General features: G+C 41.3%; 1 protein-coding gene across 8 annotated transcripts in view; it reads right to left on the reverse strand.

Moving 5' to 3' along the window:
* The window catches only part of LOC107582179 (transcription factor COE3), a 97,913-nt gene extending 80,109 nt beyond the window's left edge, over positions 1-17,804 (reverse strand). For all 8 annotated transcript variants that reach the window (XM_016267925.1, XM_016267923.1, XM_016267920.1 and 5 more), the window contains exons 1-6: positions 16,450-17,804; positions 16,043-16,199; positions 15,653-15,716; positions 15,330-15,385; positions 12,802-12,875; positions 11,209-11,277 (exon numbers count right to left, since the gene is read on the reverse strand). In XM_016267925.1, the coding sequence (XP_016123411.1) occupies positions 11,209-11,277; positions 12,802-12,875; positions 15,330-15,385; positions 15,653-15,716; positions 16,043-16,199; positions 16,450-16,583 (554 nt within the window). In that variant the 5' untranslated portion in view covers positions 16,584-17,804. The remainder of the gene's footprint in view (positions 1-11,208; positions 11,278-12,801; positions 12,876-15,329; positions 15,386-15,652; positions 15,717-16,042; positions 16,200-16,449) is intronic.
* Between the last annotated feature and the right edge of the window lie 1,441 nt (positions 17,805-19,245).

The raw sequence follows: 19,245 nt of genomic DNA on the forward strand, positions 1-19,245 counted from the left end.
AACAATTGATCACTATGGTTTTTCCCATAACAAAGTGGAACCGCTGGGTTTGAGCAAGCCAATGTAAGTATAAACTAAAATCTGGCTAATATACAGTATTATACAATGTTCTTGCATCAGTATGTGAGGTGGACGCAGAGCCTGTGTGTGTGTGTGTGTGTGTGTGTGTGTGTGTGTGTGTGGGGACCGTTTCACTGAGTAATCCTGTAGGTCTGCCAGAAGAATGCCATTTTTAAAGACATCCCTTAAAATCTGCACCCTACTGAGGCCAGTGGTTTCCTCTGTCATTACAGAAGTGTAAACTCCTGGATGTGGGAGATTGAGGGTAATTTCTTACAGATGCAGAGCCTCCTCTGGCTCTCGACTTGGAGATTTAGGGAAATACAAGATCCAGCCAGGACTTGGACGAGCTGGTCCCAATTCAGGATAGACGAGCTCTGACAATTGAGTCACTGTAGACACGTGCAAGCATGACTCTGTGACTGAACGCAGGTGTATATTACTCATCACGGGCTTATCTGGAAATTATATTATTGTTATTATACACAAATGTCCATGACATTCTATACCTATGTAGTCATTGGGTTTGGTGCTGGGATTTGCACACACCCAGACAAGAGGCCCAAAAGTGACGTCTGTGGTCGTTTTTTTTATATATTTTTAGTGCCTTTACTGCTTTTTAATGGCAGAGAAAGAGGGGATATAATTGAAAAGCAATTAATAACCCTTGACATTTCGCTTTCAAAACATGTTTTATGCCAACCCTACTATATTCAAGGTCCATTTTGGGGTAAATATCAAATATCAGAGCAAAAATAACAGCCTTGGCTAGTAAATATCTTTGTACCACATCACATCAATTATTCTTGTCTGTATTTTCTTATCCTTTGTACCAAGAGCTCTATATAAAGTAAATTGATAATAATAACACATAATTGAAATAAAAAAATGTTTGGAAAATATTATTATTATTATTATTATTACATTAGGAAACAGTAACTAGGGAATGGTCCGCCATGTCTGCCAACTCCTATAGCGAGTGCTTCGGAAACGCAAGTGTTTTACACAGTGCGAGACCTGGATGTTGCGTGCACACCATGGTATTTACATCTTTACCATCTTTTGCTAGCATTATGCTGCAGAAATGCTAAATAAATGGAGCAAGAGCGAGTCTTTCTAATGCACATGCAAATGAAAAATGCTTGCGGCATCTGTCAGCAATAAGACACAAACTAGAATGTATCTCAAAGTTTGATTTAGCCCACATTACAATGTACGATCGCGCAGCTAAACGGCCTTCCTTTGTGCGTGCAAACAATTTAAGAGTTAAACAAATATTTAGCATGGCTAATGATATTCTATCAAGTCGACCTCCAGCAACAACAATCAATCAGCATCGCACCCCATATTTAAAACAATGTAAATTAGCAGCAGCTTTGAGCCGAGTAAACGGCTGATGATGTGTGCTGGATTGCAGACGGGGTTCTGGACGCTGTAATTGCTGGGAATGATTATAATGAGGGTTTGGGAAACTTAAGCAGAGACTCACTTATAATGATAAATAGCCTTGAGCCAGTGCGTGAAACGGGCGGCCTAACCTTTCAACTACACAGCTCGCTGCTGACTTCTGGGCTCGAATGTTTCTGATTCCTTTTCGCCTAAAATGTAATTTAGACTTCACACAGGGCAAGTGCACGCACAGATATACGTCCTCCAGTGTAAGCAAAATGTTCATGTGAGATTCGAAAACATGCTTGCGTTATCAGCAGAACCGACCGGTGGCCGATAATCTTTTGACAGAGGGGCCTATATTTAGAGATAACTTGTCATGACTTCACACAGGGCAAGTGCACGCACAGATATACGTCCTCCAGTGTAAGCGAGAGCAATCTACCCTCAAATGTTCATGTGAGATTCGAAAACATGCTTGCGTTATCAGCAGAACCGACCGGTGGCCGATAATCTTTTGACAGAGGGGCCTATATTTAGAGATAACTTGTCAGCTTTAATAAATGATAGTTATTTGCTGCAGTTTTTTTTAAGGTTTCAGAGCCGATGGCCCCTCCCGGGAGCCCATGGGACGGGCGATGGCCAAGGCCCAGTGCCTCTCACAGAGAGATGCTGATGGCGTGTGCCCAATGTCCAGATCGCTGTCCTGTGACCTCAAATTGGCGCGACCAGCACCATGTCCAATACAATCCTCACACTGTTTCCTAACCTAATCTCAGCGGTGTCACACGACAGATTGCCACATTCGGAAAAATGGGAATGGAGGTTGGGTGGGTGGCTGGGAGGGGGTGGTTTAAAAAGAGAAAAGACATGGGAGGCTTGTGTTTTTCTTTTTTTTTTTTGAAAAGAGAGAGATCGGAGGGACAAGGAACGGACATTTCTTCCAAGAGAGACAGCACGCACTCAACACCCTGATCTGATTTACAAACTGCTCCTAATGGCAAACAAATGTTGTGGGTGTGTATTTGCGAATAAGAAAAAGTGAACCGTACGGATCTACAGAGTCAACATCTACGCAAACCAAAAGCCAGTTAGCATGCTATTACAGGCTAAAACACACACTGACATTGTGTTGACAGAATCAAACAGGACGCTCCATAAACACGCACATGTAAAATAGACAGTGCGGCCGAAAGGAAACCAAACACGTCAATTTAATTTAGCATGAAAACATTCTGCTGCGCCGCAGCGCCCAGGAACTAGAAACGACTGCAGAAGTAGTCAAAATAAAAATAAATATTTGATTTAAAGCATTGTTAGCTATGTACTCGCAAAGCAGATCTGTTCTGAATCCATCCGTGGTGTGAAGTTGGAGCGAAACAGCTTGTGCTTGTGCCGCATTCACAGAGGGAAGCGTCATGAACTTCGGACATGCATTCCAGTCAGTCCTTCCTAAACCAAAACTGATTCAATTTTCCCGGTTGTTATTCAAAAGGAACGTGCACCCACGCCGGGCTATTGTGTGACAGCACACCCTCTCCAACTGCCCAGGGTGAGTTTTTGTGCACGTCTGCATGAGTGCGTGTGTGTGTGTGTGTGTGTGTGTGTGTGTGTGTGTGTGTGGAATCACATTTTTACATGTCTGACAATAATCATGCTTTATGCACGTTAGTATTTGTTGCATGTGAATCCATGCGTGCATATGCATGTGTGTGTGCGTGTTGACACGCTCAGCGGGGGTTTTCATATAGCCCAACAAAAGGGGAGTGTCGTTGCTTTGTGTGCTCAATCAAATAAAAGGGGCTTTTTAAAGCACATATGTCCCCTCCACGGAGTCCTGATTAGACTCTCAATATCTCCACCAGACACACACACACACACACACACAATCGTTGTGTGGTTGTTGTAGCAAAACTATCATTTTCACATTTCTCTTCTGATTCGCATCTGCAGCTTTCTCACCGCTAAGAGTGTGTGTGGATTTCGTCTGTCACTATAGACTCCTCGGAGCCGGCGTCTTCCGGTTACAAGGCCCATGCAACATGTCTTACAACAACACAGCGCAGGGTTCCCTCTGGTCTACACATGCTAGAGCTATTTCCCCCTTCCCTCTTCAATCCTAACACACAGACCCACATGGCACAAAAAAAGAAATGCACACATTGCCATTGCCAGTACTATTAGCATGTAGTAGCTAAATCAAGACCATTGATGTTTCTACACTAATAGAGAATCCTAACTTCATTAATTATTAGAAAAACTCCTAAATCTTGATGATTTAAAAAATAAAAGTCCATCTCCTTTCAGACCCCAGAGCTGGGTGTTAAAATTACCAAACTATGTGGTATAAATACAATTTGAAGCCTTTTGCTATATTTTATGCTTGCCACCTGATGTCAACAAACTTGAATGCAAAAGTGCAAAATCATGTCATAGGAAAAAGAGCCTTTCTGATTGGCTAATAAAAGTTTTACTGAATGTTTTTTACAATTTCCAGCAACAATGTCTGTGATTACTCTCAGGAAGAAGAAAAAAGTTACAAACCCATTGCAGAAATAATGCTTCCTCAATGGTTCATTGCAGCACTTTCGAAGTTTTTTTTTTATTTTTTTTATTAATCCTTTTTAATTCTATATAGGGTTTTTTGTTTAAAGTTTTTCATTAAAAGTAAGCTAGCGACACAAAGATCATGGGTTTTGTTATACAAACTAATAAAATCACTTTGGATTAAAGCATCTTCCTAATGTAAATGTGAATATAGTTTTTTTTCCTATTGAAATCAGGCTGCAAAACTAGCCGGGAGCCTAATTTTTAAAAGTGTAGCAAGTAGCAATGATTATTTTTCAGATAGGAGAGTGTTTACCTCTGTCCGTAGAGGACATTGTTATGGAGAAGCCTGCTCTTGAGTTGTGTGCTGTCGGACATCTGCTAGGCCTTGACCCACTTCTACGTGTGAGCAATGTGTGGCAGCGCTAAGGTTTGGCTTTTTGACCGCAGAGGCTGTTTCTCATTTTCTGTGTGAGTGCGAGTTGAGTGCTAGCTGCCAAGGGCAGGTTAAGCTCTCTGCTTCTCCCCTCCTGTAGATCTGGCATCCCTTCAGTTCCTCGCATAAAAGGTGGCAATCTTCATTAAAACCTCTTACAGACAACTGTCAGTTATTCACAGTTAGAAAGAGCCAGCTGTTCTCACTCGCTCGCTACCTCTCTTGATCCCTTTAGTGAGACAGAAGTCACTAGTTCATAACAGAGGAGTTTAGAAGTGTAGTCGGTTCTGAAGAGTTTCAAGGTGACAGTGTCATCCACGCTGCACGCAAAGGCATTTTTGTATATCATTATGTCGAGGAGACAAAAGAGCAATTAACATGTAATTACAAAAGATTTTTGGTCTACATTTCAAACAAGCCGGCATAAGGAGAACCTTAAGTATGCTAATGATAAATCATTTGCATACTAGAAAACACTTGCCTTTTTTCTTTCCAGGTTTTTTTTTTTTTTTTTTTTTTACAAAATCCTCAATTTATTAATGCAAGCTGAATTAATATTTAAATGTTGTTTATGCATTCAAAGAAAATGTTACATTTAATTTATTTCACATAATAAATGGTGCCAGAATCAAATTGCAATCGGTTTGTCCAAGTAGACCGGATGTGACAACAATGGGTCAACCAATAACATGACTGTTTTTCTATCCATGACAGATAGGGGGAGTCTTTAAAACTTGTTTGAATACAGTCATTATTTTTGCAATTCCCTTTGCTGCCTCTAGTGGCATAAAACGACACTGCACCTTTAACTAATGCCCTAAACATAGGACAGAATCTAACCAGCAATTATGCACTTAAAACCTGTGCCCGACAACCTACACCAAAGCAATACACTTGCAAGCATCCTAGTATAGCACTGTGAGACAGCATGAACTCTATTCTGGTGTTATTTTTCATCCAGTAGTGGAGATCTACACTCTGCTTTCACTTTGGCCACTAGTGGACTTGCTCAATGAAGGAAAAAGCACTCTCTCTCTCTCTCTCTCTCTCTCTCTCTCTCTCTCTCTCTCTCTCTCTCTCTGTCTCTCTCATGTTAGCAGGGGGGTTGCTGACTGTCTCATAAATAAAGAGTTGCTGCGCACACCTGTGTACCTGCAGCAGTGAGGCTGTTACCTGGCCAGAGATATATCTGCTGTCTGCAACCTCATTAATCAGGTCTAATGGAGCTCCGGCAATCTCCTCCTCTCACACGTGTGTATCTGTGAACATAAACACACATATACATGCATACGCATCCTCCAAGACTGCTGTGGCTCTACTGGAGGTACAAGGACTTTTCGAATAAAACATTCATACACATACACGGTCTGTTGAATGTCACCTGGACAAGGTAAGATATAAATAAATAAAAATATTACTCTCGTGGCTGGAGGCAAAAGCAGCAGTTCAAGTGCCCTCTACCGTACCGCTCTGTTTCACACATCCTGCATGGTTGTATTTCCTATTAAACTGGAAGTTCGGGCGGGACATACCGGGGGGATTGTACTTCGAGTTGAGCAGCGCTTAATTTACGTCACAGCATGATTTGCTACTTACTATACTAGTCAGAGTCATGTGACATCAGGGGGAGGGACAGTCTGCTTTTGTAGAGCATTTGATTGGACAACAGTTTTGATACTATCAGAGAAATCTGCACAAATTGTACATTTAGGGCAGCTTGTCACTGGGGGAGTACCCTTAAAAAGACAACTTTGTACCTTATCTACCTTTAAAAGATGCATAGGACCTTATTGTAGTACTGCAAAACCTTAAGGTACTACTATGGAACTTTTAGCTGTAAATAAGGTACAAAGATACTCTCACTCCCTAAAGGTACAACCTTTGCATATTGTTCTGAGAACTGATATGTTGAAGATAACAGCTCAGTTTGGTTCATCAAATCTGCTAAATGTGTATTTTGTCTACGTTTAGAAGTGCATAGAATGTCTCAAAGCTAATAAACAAGGACTAAAGCCACAGAACTCCCCACAAGGTGGGTAAAACCAGCCTTTCTTTGGTAGGAAAAAGACATGCCGGGAATTAACACTTAACACGGGCTTAATTACGGCACGCACGCGCCTGTGAAAACCTGCCATTCAAGAGCATTGGTAAATAAACCTCTCTTTACAGGTGATCCAAATGTGTCTCGCTCCAGACAGCCCTCTGTTCCAGCGCTGATATGCAATTAAAATCATCTCCAAAATTCTCCTCGACAGGACGGGCCCAAGCCAAAAATGTAAATGACATTAAGGGAGACAATGAATTGAATTTTGTTTAATGTCCCTTTTGCTGGTGCTAATTTACATAGCGCTTTTCCAACAAAAGCTCTGACCTTCTAAATGCTGGCATTTGATCAGCTCTGAGAGCGGGACTGTGCGCGGATGAGAGAAAGGGGGTCTTTTTAAGTAGCCTGGTCGGAGAAGATACAAACAAAAGGGCAAATAAACTGAGGAACGATCTGTGTTGGTTTTTAAAGATTAAAAAACCCTGCAACAGGCGGAGTATTTTCCCCCTGCATATGGCTCCAGGAAGACCTAGCTAATAACCAAGCGTAATCCCTTCTGGAAAGGTCCTCCGGTACGAAAAAAATTAATGAATGTTTAGCTAAATCAGCATCGGGACCCAAATACCGCACGGTCCGAACAGGTGCAGAAGCCTCAGCGAAATGAGCTACATAAACCGTCCTGCTTCACAACTGTGTACTCTGACAAAAAAAAGTCAATGTCATGAATTATTCAGTTGAGGGAGGGGGTTGGCTGTCAGAGGTCAGCATGTCTTGACCTTTCTGACAGGAAGTGAAAGGGAGATCGGTTGGCTAGGAAAAGCCTGATCGTTCTTGAGTCAGAGGGGTTTTATTAGTTTTTGGACCGATACGGGGGCGGTAAATGATCCAACGCCTCGCGCTTGACATGCTTGACATCAAGACATCACCTACAAGAGTTCGAGTCTAGCCATAGAACTCCTCATTTCAGAGGCTCAATCTATCTTTTAAAAAATACCAATGAATAATCTATGGCGAAGCCGGGTCGGGTTGTGAAATATTTAAAGAACCATTGAGGTTGAAATTTTGTAACAGCTGTGAAATACAACCAAGCTTTTCTCGTTTTTTCTTCTTCTCCTCGTGAAGAACCTAAAGCTGCACCAAAGTCCAAGAGAAATAGTATAAACAGATGTCTGGCTTGACTACAGGAAAATAGGACACATTTGGAATGATAAGTCTCCTAAACTCCATTGAAAATGCCAGAAGCGAGCGGGTGCCAGTTATTGTCCAAGCCCGTGCCAACGAGCAGTATGCCTGGCCCATGTGCCATCTGGGAGAATGTGGCTGAAAACGTTATTGATAATGGATCACCAGATCTTCTGGTCACCATAGCCCTGTTTAGCAGAACATTCTCTTCCTCTATCTGTCTGTCTATTTAGCTATCCCAAGTCCAACCCAGTAAAATGTTTTGATTGTAATGCAGTCGAACCCTCACACAATATACTTCCTGTGCACGCAAATGCTTGTTTATAAATGGTGACTGAGCATGCATGTATCTTAGCTATGCATAAAACTCCCTTGTGTACTGCAATGTTCCACTTTTTCCTCAGAGACTAGGAAAAAAGACGGACCTAACAAGACATAACCCCACAGGATTAGTTTTGTGATTACAAATTAGCTTTATATCATACACCCCACCTGCACGAACGCTTCAGTCATTTGAGGTTCGTGTTTCCGTGCGTTCCGGGCTCTCCCGGTCGCCTTGTTCTCTGAGCGTTGGATAAAATCATCTGTTCACAGTTGTGATATGCAGACAATGCAGTCGGCTAATGAAGCACATCTGCTTTTGTGATCCGACAGAACGGATCACCCCTCTATGAAAACGATCCTCTCGAGTCTTTCAGACGCCTCACAATCAAAATGTGAGCTTTTTTATCCGCCGTTTCAACCTACCACAATATCCCTCATTTTGCCGAGTATCAGACCTTCTTTGCGCTGTTCTCCTTTTCCTCTTTTACTAGTGTTACACATATTGTTCACCAGATTGAAGCACAAAGCGCCAAGACATCCGATCCATCCACCTCTATTTAGCCACAATACAAAGCCCAGCAATTTATGGGAAGAGTCAATGCAGTAAATATCAGTGAAACCCTGTTGTAAAGTGTTTGTATGTTTTTTTTTCTTTTAAAGGTAAATACATTGTATAAGCCATGGCCGGTGGGGAGAATCGACTCTGACTGCCTGAGACTCTTTTCAGGATCTGCTAAGAGGAAGTGATATGTGTTTTATCTTCTGTTTAGAAAACCAAAACAAATCCTCCTCCTCCTCCTCCTCCTCCTCGCTGGGACTCCTCTTTTCCTTTTTTTCCTCTCGCCCCACTAGCTTTTCTTTCTCCTGCGGTTGAGTTACAGTGAGTGCATGAATGTTGGTCCTGTAACTAATTACTGTTCGCACACTGTCAGAGCTCTTCAGCATGTCTGTTTAAACAAGCTAATCATTTAATGCAAAGATAACCAAGGTTACTGGGATTGATTCACACTCTTTGAGAGTGTTTACAGAAGAAGATGTAAGGAATTCATATTCCACTTAAAAAAAGGTTAAATAGGGGCTCTGTTCCAAAAGCTAGTCAGCTGCCTACATGGGGTAACATTTTACAGCATCATTATGCTGATGTGAATAAATATTTAGCATTGATGCTACCTCATAAGACACAACATTTTAGCCAGATTGTAAGGCAGCATTGCTTATTCACGGACAAGAAAATCCCAGAATGCAATAAATACATTTAACATTTGTGAAAAATCAAAAAAGTATAAATGAAAATTAACTATTTTATGCTTATTAAAGCATTGTAGAATTAGCTTAGCAACATGTTCATGTTAAACTATTCTCAAATGTGATTCAAATGTCTGTTGCTGACTATGTACAGCATTTAGTGAATGCTGCTTGAAGCAGAAAACAAGACGGCTTACTAGGCTTCATAACAGAGCGATGGATTATGATTCAAATCAAATATTGATTATGAATAAGCTATGAGGAAAAAATAAAAAACTTCTACTCTAAAACTGAATCAAACAGCCTCTCCTCACATGAACCAGTTCACTCACAGGCAGGGTTTCCACATTACGACCACATGACGTGAGAGCGGGAAATGCTCAGACCTCCAAACACGCAAGCACGGCCATAATTTCGACACGCAGGGCTAAATACATTTAACATTTGTGAAAAATCTAAAAAGTATAAATGAAAATTAACTATTTTATGCTTATTAAAGCATTGTAGAATTAGCTTAGCAACATGTTAATGTTAAACTATTCTCAAATGTGATTCAAATGTCTGTTGCTGACTATGTACAGCATTTAGTGAATGCTGCTTGAAGCAGAAAACAAGACGGCTTACTAGGCTTCATAACAGAGCGATGGATTATGATTCAAATCAAATATTGATTATGAATAAGCTATGAGGAAAAAATAAAAAACTTCTACTCTAAAACTGAATCAAACAGCCTCTCCTCACATGAACCAGTTCACTCACAGGCAGGGTTTCCACATTACGACCACATGACGTGAGAGCGGGAAATGCTCAGACCTCCAAACACGCAAGCACGGCCATAATTTCGACACGCAGGGCATGAGTCCTTTTTTCCGATGCTTCACACACTTCATGCACGGTGAGTGACAGCGACAACTGGTCACTGCTATTTGATTACTAATAAGAGAGATGTCCCCTCTGTCAGATACCAAACATTCCCCGCTAAGCAAACAGCTATTTCAGCAAGTCAAACATCAGCATTGCTATCCACTGGTGGTGCATATTTCGTTCACGGCTTTGCCCATCATCTCGCCCTCCAATCTAATTTCCCACTCAGTGGACAGGCAAGTTTGTGATCGGGAGATAACTTTGCAACAGCTACAGCGAGAAAACAAGACTCTCACTGCTGGCACCGCTTGTTGGTTATTCATGGCTCTTTACAGCAGATGGAAACAGAGAGACTCATGGCTTTATGGAGCAAGGTAGGCTTGTTCTAGCTCACTAATCTCCAAGAGGCCCGGACTCCAGCAGCCAGCGCTCCTTGTCACATTTACCGTTTCAGCCGCGAGTCCAAAACCTGCCCTGCCATAATCCACGTATGTGCTGCCACCACAGGGATAATTGGACAAAAAGGAAGAAGTGTAAGTCTCGCCGAGTAAGTGTAACCTTGAGCCAGACTCACAAAGAGAAACATAAGCTGCAGAAAAAAAAAGAAAGAACGTCAATTACCCACTCGGCGGGAGCCGGTGTGTTTGAACACGCTTTCCCTAATGTGATCAACATGCAACCGCCAACAGCCAGCCCAGAAACATTACTCATTTCCCACCGGCAGCACTACAGAGCGCAACGTAAAGATGCCTTTTTGCCTCGAACATGCACGTTCGGAGATGCAACGTTACTGCTCAGCTGTGGCACGCAGTCCTCCCACAAAGCCAGCGAGAGGCAGTGCACTGTTTACAGAGAAGATAAGCAGAGCAGTTGTTAACAAATTACGATGAAAGGGTTGAGAATTTAAAGCCAAACGCTCTCTCAATGCGGCGAACTGCTTGCAAGTCTCGAGGAAAGCACGTCCCTGACAACTCACCAGCAATTACGCGGTCCCTAAAGACACCCTGCGTCAACCCACCTGCGTGGCGGGATGCCGCACAACAACACGGGGAAAACCCGGGCCAGGATGCTGGGCCGCAGTGCCCTACGCTCACAGGAAGCAGAAAGATAGTCTTACCTGTCGATGATCACGGGGTCTGAGGGCGTTTCGTTCCTGTTTCCGCAGCTTTTTTTGTCACAACACCGACTTGGGGAGAAAAACACAGGGAGAGAGAAAAGGAGACATGAGATGAGATATGAGAGAATCAGCAAACAGCTTGCATGTGTCTTTCGTCTCCGAGCACCGTGTGTTTCGATTTATTCATCTGACACGGTCTCTCGTCCTCTTTTCTAGCTAACCGCCGAGGTGTTTGGCGTAGGTTCTGGCTGAGCCGGATGGTGTTGGTGGCTGCGGTTCTCACAGATGCGGGCGGCGGGTAAACACGGAGCCCGGCGCTGTGGCTGAAGGAGGGAAAACAGCATGTTTTTGGTGTTTGTCTTAGTGCTGAGAGGAGGAGAGGGGGTGCCAGGAGGCTGGGAGGGGGGAAAGCTCTCTCTCAGCCCCAGCTTTTGTTTACCTCTAATTGTCAAGCTGTTGTGTCTGGAGAGGATGCAAGATGCTACCTTCAACCAGGATTTCTGTGGGGCACTTATTAATTACCAGCTCAAAAAGCCTCCATCAGTCTCCTACAATGTGCCAATGCCTCCATTTTGAGGCCCTGAAGATGCTTCCATTATGCTTTCTTTAATTAATGTTGAAATTACAGAGGGGAAAAAAATGCCTCTTGAATTTAAAGAAGCCTACTTGTATAATGGTTACATGTCTAAGTGAGCCAAATTAACACCATATGGTATAGAAAACACGTAAAGCTCCTTAAAGCTGACAGCTAAAGTGATTAAGGTATGTCTATGGACCTCTGCTTGGGACTCGGAAACGCATCCGTGCGGTTTTGACGCAAGCAACAGAGTGCGATGCGAGGAACTTTCTTGATCGTTAAACGAGGTCCTGTAAGCTCTTAAAAGTTTGAAGCGTTTTTAGCTCGCGCGCAGAAGGATGTGGCGTGACCCCTGCGCACTGTTCTGATTCCTTTCCGATTTGGTGGAAAATTGAGTGCTTGCTTCCATAAGCGTCGGGTTCTCTTTCAGTGCAGTTATTTTATTAATCGTAATTTTTCTACTTTTAAAATAACCACAGGATAAGGATATATCTGTGGCGTGTGCGTAAAAATCAGAACAGACAGAGTGGCGCACGATTAAAATACTGAGGATGAAAAGCCACTTTCCAAAAAAAGGCCCGAGAGCGCACACACGCGTTTGCATTTGAGCCGACCGCTGTGTGTGTGAATTTCAATTCATCCTCTATAGTGTTAAAAGTCCAGTGAAACCATTCATAAGTCCGATGTCACCTAATGATCCGGTCAGATTTGTGCTTTTGAAGTAGAACTTCTGAAACTCGCAGAGCAGGGCGCAAAGCGAATCGTAAATCATTACGCATAAGCCGTCAGACAATTCTGAACATTTGGATTCTTTTCAGCGTATCCAGGCAGATCTATTCAGGGATTCATTGATTTTCTGTAAGGCTGATGCTCGGAGGCCTGGATGGGCCTACATCATGTGCGTTACGCATTTATGAAAACATGACAAGACATTATGGCTGATCAAATTCAATTACGCAGTCAAATGTAATAGTTTATAATTATCTGAAAATGAAAAGATGTTTCTTTTTTCTTACCTGCACATAATTTCGTGTGTGAGAAGAACTCGGCACATTTCTGGGTTTTTATCTTGACCTTCATAAATAATAGCCTTGAAATAAAAGTCACATTGAAGACGTTTTAAACAAGTGGACAACACATAAAATATAACATTTAAAATATTAAATATAAAACTGCATTTCTCCAGCAAAGAAAAAAATATACTATGAAATTAAACATAAAATAATAAAATGTGGTTTTATGCCACACAGTTCAATTTCATCAATTAAAAATCGACAAGAGAAAATAAATAAAATCCATTTCGCCCACATACATTGTTAAACAATGTTTTATCTGTAAACCAACACACATGCCCACATTCAAGATAGAGATAACCTTTGTGTTATTAATTTGCATAAATAAATATGATGTTTGAAATGAATATCAACACTTGGCCGGTCATTGCGATGACAAATTATACCACATGCATATCACTTTAGAAATGAAGAGTCGCATATGCTTCTGTTTAGATCTTTGCGCTATTTATTTGGGGAATGATAACAGAAATCACATAGATGTCACTTCTCCGACGCAGATGGCCGCGGTAAATAATACCCATAACCGTACACATCAACGCGGTTATAATCTGCAGATATTTAGGGGTAGAGTGCTAATGGGCAATCTGTTGTTTATTTTGAGCCGCTAACAATGATTTTTCTTTAGATAAAAAGCGGTGTCGGGGGGTACGCTTGAGTAATTTTTGAGCATTGGCTTTAACAGATGGCGTTTGGAGCTGTAGGTGCGCACGGGCCTTGGTGCTTTCTGCGCGTTCTGTCTCACTCTCTCTTTCTCTCTCTCTCTCCCTCCCTCCCTGTTTGCCCTGCTCCCGTTATGATGTACTGTGCAAGAGCGCACTCCGACGCGTCCTTCCGTGGGATCCGCGGGGCGCGTTGGAGTGCGCTCTTGCACAGTAGACCATTGCAAAAACAAATAAAATACACAGTAGGCCTATTATTAGTACATATACATGTATGAAAATTCAAGCACTGTTGTATACACATAAAACTGGAAAGGGAAAAAAAACGCATGCGTGCGTAAATAAACACACGGTGCAAACATGAATTGCTTTAAATATATGAGAACTTATTATAAAGTATAGTAGCAATTAGCTCCCTTTTGAATTTTAATTTGCTAGCTGCATGATGAATGCAAGCGTTGGTTTGTATTTCTGATTGCATTAATTCTATTAATCATTAATTCTATTAAGACACATCTAACAAAGATACAAATTAAAACCGTTAGCCCAAATCTAGAAATTGCAAATAACAAAAGAAGCACTAGATAGAATTGATCAGACATTGCTTTATGTGTCCTTATTTATTTTCCTGCCTCTCACTGAAAATATACGGAAAACCATAAAGTGTCTGTTCAGCGCCATTGACTCTTTGATCATGTTCAGCTCCATTCAGAGGCGCCTCAGATAAAACCTTCATATTTTCTCTCCTGTGAAGCCAAACGATGGATAAACTACAGATAACAAGAGCCTCAAAATCAAGCTAAAGATCCGCCCTGTTCTTGAGAGGCTGAAATGGACAATGGAAATGAGCTGAGAGTGATTTCAGAGAACATCAGAGTACAATATGAACTCAAGTGTCTGTCTCGCGCCTGGAGCTTTATTTTTATGCCTTTAACCAGATCTGATTACAGCACAACAAAAGTGAGTTTTCACATGCGCCAGCGCGATATAATGACACACTGAAATTTAGTAACTGAATGCCAATTAAGAAATATTGCACTGCCAGATAAAAAAAAGTGCATTTTTATTATTTTATTATTTTTTTATTTTATATTAAATACAAAGCAGCTATTATTAAAATAATTTCCATGCATTATAAATTAGCATGTGTGTGCTTCACAAGCACAAGCATATGAGCTATATGTTGTCTCAGATTAAAACACGATTAAATAATAATAATAAAAAACAGCCTAATGAGCGCAATACAGAAATATGGGGTTTGACAAATATGCGAGAGCAAGACTATAATGTGGCTCATAAGAAACTAATCGGTATAAATAATGAAGAAATGTAATAACACTTTAGGTTATTTTCCCTTTATCCTCAGTTTTTCTTTATTATTATTTTATTTTTAAATGCGTAATTTAAAAGTATATATATATACACATATGTTTGTGCCCTCCACAATTCCATTAATTCGCAATAAATTATCAAGCATCTACACGAGAAGAAACACGTGGTAATGTGATTCATATTAAATTAAATCCGCCAAATAACCTCCCCCATTAATCAGAGCAAGCCAAAACACAGCCACGGCTTTACATTACAGTGTTCACAGCACATGTGAATATAACGAGCTACAGCATCAATAACAATAAAAGCTCTGCATCTCCAAAAAGATATTACTTATAGAGAAGAAGATGTTTTTGCTTATTTTGTATTTACTTATGCATACTGTAATAATAAAGTGTGACCAAAGCACGTGCAACAAAATATGACACAGATTATAAATATAAATACACACACGCAAGAGAAAGGAAAAGTTCTTACCTGTTTTGTCATGGAATCGATTAACCGAACATAAAGATCCTGTTCTGTTCTGACGCCTGTGGGAAATTATTTTTGTTTTTCAATGTGGAAAATGTCTGGTGAAAAAAAAACTATACAAAGTTTCCTCGGAAAAAAAAAAAAGAAGCTGAAAGTATTCTTGAAATTCACTAATAGAAAAAAAAACATCATCGAAGGTTTGCCATCTACTAGAATTACATTTGTGGAATAAACTGAACTACATTTTTAGGAAACTAATACGGCTCCATTGAGAGAATAAAACACTTGTAAAGCTATCCTTGCTGAATAGAGAAATTTACACTTACCGTTGCTGTACAATAGTTGTATTTTGTAATGTATCCCATTGTTAGTTTTTTCACTGTTAGGTTCCTGAAAATAAGCATTTGTTTGGGGTCAGATTGGCATTACTGGGTTGTTGAGAATTTTATTTGAGTGTGTTTATGAAATGCATGCATTTTTTTTTTTTGTCTGTATGCATGTTCCCTCATCATCTTTACGCTTTTAAAATCCAGCAACTGTATTTAAGGTTGTATTTAGTAGATTCATTCCTGGCAATAATGTGTATAATGCATATCTATTTTTGTTTTTCTGTGAAATCCGTCAAAGCGGTTTAATGGCGCACGTGTTTCCAAAGATCTAGAAGTGTGGAAGTTTTAAGGTGAAAATTCAAAGCAGTATTCCAGAGTGGCGCTTACTTTATCCTTTTCCACAAAGTCCACAAAAACTGTCCTTTCGATCTCCACTGGCTGTCCCTGTCTGTCATAAAGCGCCAGGACGAAGTGGAAAAAATTGGATTTTCTGAGGTTGGATGGCGGTTGTTTCTCATAGTGCGCCCGTGCCAGACCAACTCCACTGCGGGGAAAAAACGAGACACCAGTGTGGGTTAAAACAACAGGCGTACACTTGAGATATAGATAGATGTAGATAGAATGAAAACATGGGAGAATTCTTGATTTGTCACTTAAACTGTAATATGATGTAATGAACAGGGGAAAGCGGCGAAGAGGTGCATGGGGAGATTGTAATTGATACATGGCATATTGGGGATTTAGGGGTCGATCTGAGAAATGCATTAAAAAATCGGATGATTTGGCAAACGTACCTCTGGGCGGCCGTGTTCGCATCCACCACCCCAGCCGTGTGCATCCACGATCGGACCGGATTCATGCCACTGCCCAGCGGTTCCTCTTTCATAGTGGTCCCCCCTCTTGGTATATTTTCCTGAATCCCAAACATTAAAACAGTTCGCGTGCAACCCACTTCCAGCCAAAGAGATGAAATGAGAGTGTGAGCGAGGGCGCGTCGTCTCTCCAAGAGCCCCTTCGGATAGCCGTGAGAGTTTGTTTGGGATTTGTCGAAAAGAGAAGAAGAAGAAAAGAAAAAGCAGTCCCGACTCCTTCTTCAGTCCGTCCTGCGTTGGCACCACATGAACGATTCAGTGCGTAAAGATTCTCAAGCCTCTCCAAGCAGCTTGTTTGGATAGATGGAGATCCTCCCGTGGAAGAAGCGAAACAAGTCGCGCAAATAGCAGGGATATTAGACTCGTTTTAATTCAGTTAAACATTTCTTGCAACTTTCTGTTGTTGTTTTTGTTGTTAATGATGATGATGATGATGGTGATGCTCTTAGCTTGGTGGCATCCTATAACAACAGCATCAAAAAAAGGCTTCGGGACACTGCTGAATCCACCACTTCTGGCTCCAAAAGACAAATAAACGCGTAAATGATCACCGTGGAGGTGTTCCCGGACACGGGAGAGGATGATGAGGGGCCTTTAGCGCGTCTTTGCAGAATGGATGGAAGCATACAAAACTCAACCCTCTATCCCCCAGGACTGGAACCTTTCCCGGGAGCCAAAAACTCCAGACCCACGGGATCCACGCTGTCAGAGGATGACGCGCACGTGGGCGTGGCTTTGCCCATACATGGAGAGGACTGACGCTTCCTGTCGCTGGGCTTTAAGCTTGGAGCGTGAGTACATACTCGACTGGAGTCGCTGCTGCTGCTGCCGCCGCTACTGCTTTTCCAGTGCGCATCGTGTCAAGTAAGCATCAGAGAGGAACAAAAATGAATGATAATGAAAGCCCGCGAATAAAGAACTATATTTCCTGAAAAACTGCCATGCAAGTTTATAGAGTGCAAAAGAGCACTGACTGACCACCCATCCGCTGCAAGTGGTTTCCAGAATAAAAAACTAAAAAGTCTTACTGGGCCATCATCACTATGACAGCGGTGCCAAACGTCCCTGACGCGAGCCTCCAAATCGATTCACTTTGATTACTCTCAAATCAGGAAGGTGTACTGGCATTTTAAGACTACATGCTCCTTATAATAAACACCCTGGGCATCTGCATAATGGCGTAATGCGCGTCTTAAATTATGGCAACGTGTACCGCTTGAATCTAAGACCCGGTTTGCGTGCGTGGAGCGAGCCGAGGCGATGGCAAACTCCTAGTCCTAGCGCGCACTCGCTTAATTTGGTAAATTATTGCAGAATTACATCTGAAAGTGTGAAGGGACTCGGGGGAAACATTGCGTCCACCCTCTCCTTCTATGCGCAAGAAGTAGGATGTCTTTTGAAATAGAAAAATATAATCATTTATCAGGACAATAAGGGTAATTTTTATCCTTTCATTTCGTAAGGTGCTCATGTCTCCGATATTGACAGACTCTGCATGTATGTTAATATTTGAATTAATGGGGGAAAATGGAAGTTCGATGTTGGTTATCTGGGGACCCTGTGCGCTGGAGGGAGGGATGGATGGATGGATGGACGGAGAGAGGAGAAGAGAGATGTGTTTTACACAGCAATCTATTCGGCTAGTGTTGGGGGTTAATGACTTTTGCCAAAGATAAGTGAATTATCAAAGCTGTTGCTCTTGCCTCGACTCAAAATCCATCACATTGCATCGTCGTCTAATTAAATACGTAAGTAATAAAATTATATTTTACGACAATTTAAGATTGATATGCTTTTTGTCTTTAATTCGCAATGACTTTGATCCATGCGTACACTGAATGCCTCTGTGAACTTTAATGTTAAATGGCACTCTAAATGATGGTGATTATTATTTGTCTTGAAACAGTTGTTTTATGGTTCACGTGAATTGTGCTTATAATTACTGTTATCAAAAATTCGACTAAAATTACGCGCGTGCTAATAAATAAACCTAAAGTTTCCGGAGACCTATTTGGCATGTGATTTCTTTGTTTTTGTTTAAAGTGGTATTCTTTTTATTTTATCCGAACCTATTCTAATTAACCATGATAAATATTTCAGGTTTGCTAACCCTAGGCCTAATCTACAGTATCTCTAATGCAGATTACACGCCAAAGCGATTTCAATCTGATTACCAAATTAGGGTTTTAGTCTAAATCCCTTTAAATCTGATACTGTTGACTAGAGAAGTTCAACAATCCCATCGCGTAGGTAACGATCCCGTCCTAAAAAGGAGTTTTAAACCTTATTTGACAACAAATGCAGCTGCCCCTCTCTTTTGGAAGATATTAGGCGAAAATGAATGCAAATCTGTGTTCAGAAGCCATCTGGCCGGAGACTGGAGAATCAGCTGCTCGCCTGACTCCATCTCGGCTCATTTCTGAGGCTCATCTGGAGCCCGGAGCCAAAGCGTGCAAAATGCGCTCTTTAATTCACCAACTTTCACTTTCGCTCCTCGACGTTTGGAAATAAAGTGCGGGACAAATTTATGACACACAAAAAAAATCCGGCGTGTTTATTGTGATAAGCGCTTTAATTCCTGTTTTACATTTCCAAAGTGTCAGATGTGTCAGTTTTTGTTAGGCAAAAAAATATTTAAAGGTGCAGCTAAAATATCTACTGCATGCAAAATATTCTGTAGAAAAAAGACAGTTTGCACCACGAAAAGGCTTATATGGT

Source organism: Sinocyclocheilus grahami, unplaced genomic scaffold (assembly GCF_001515645.1).
Source record: "Sinocyclocheilus grahami isolate Dianchi unplaced genomic scaffold, SAMN03320097.WGS_v1.1 scaffold41.1, whole genome shotgun sequence".
Taxonomy (NCBI): Eukaryota; Metazoa; Chordata; class Actinopteri; order Cypriniformes; family Cyprinidae; genus Sinocyclocheilus; species Sinocyclocheilus grahami.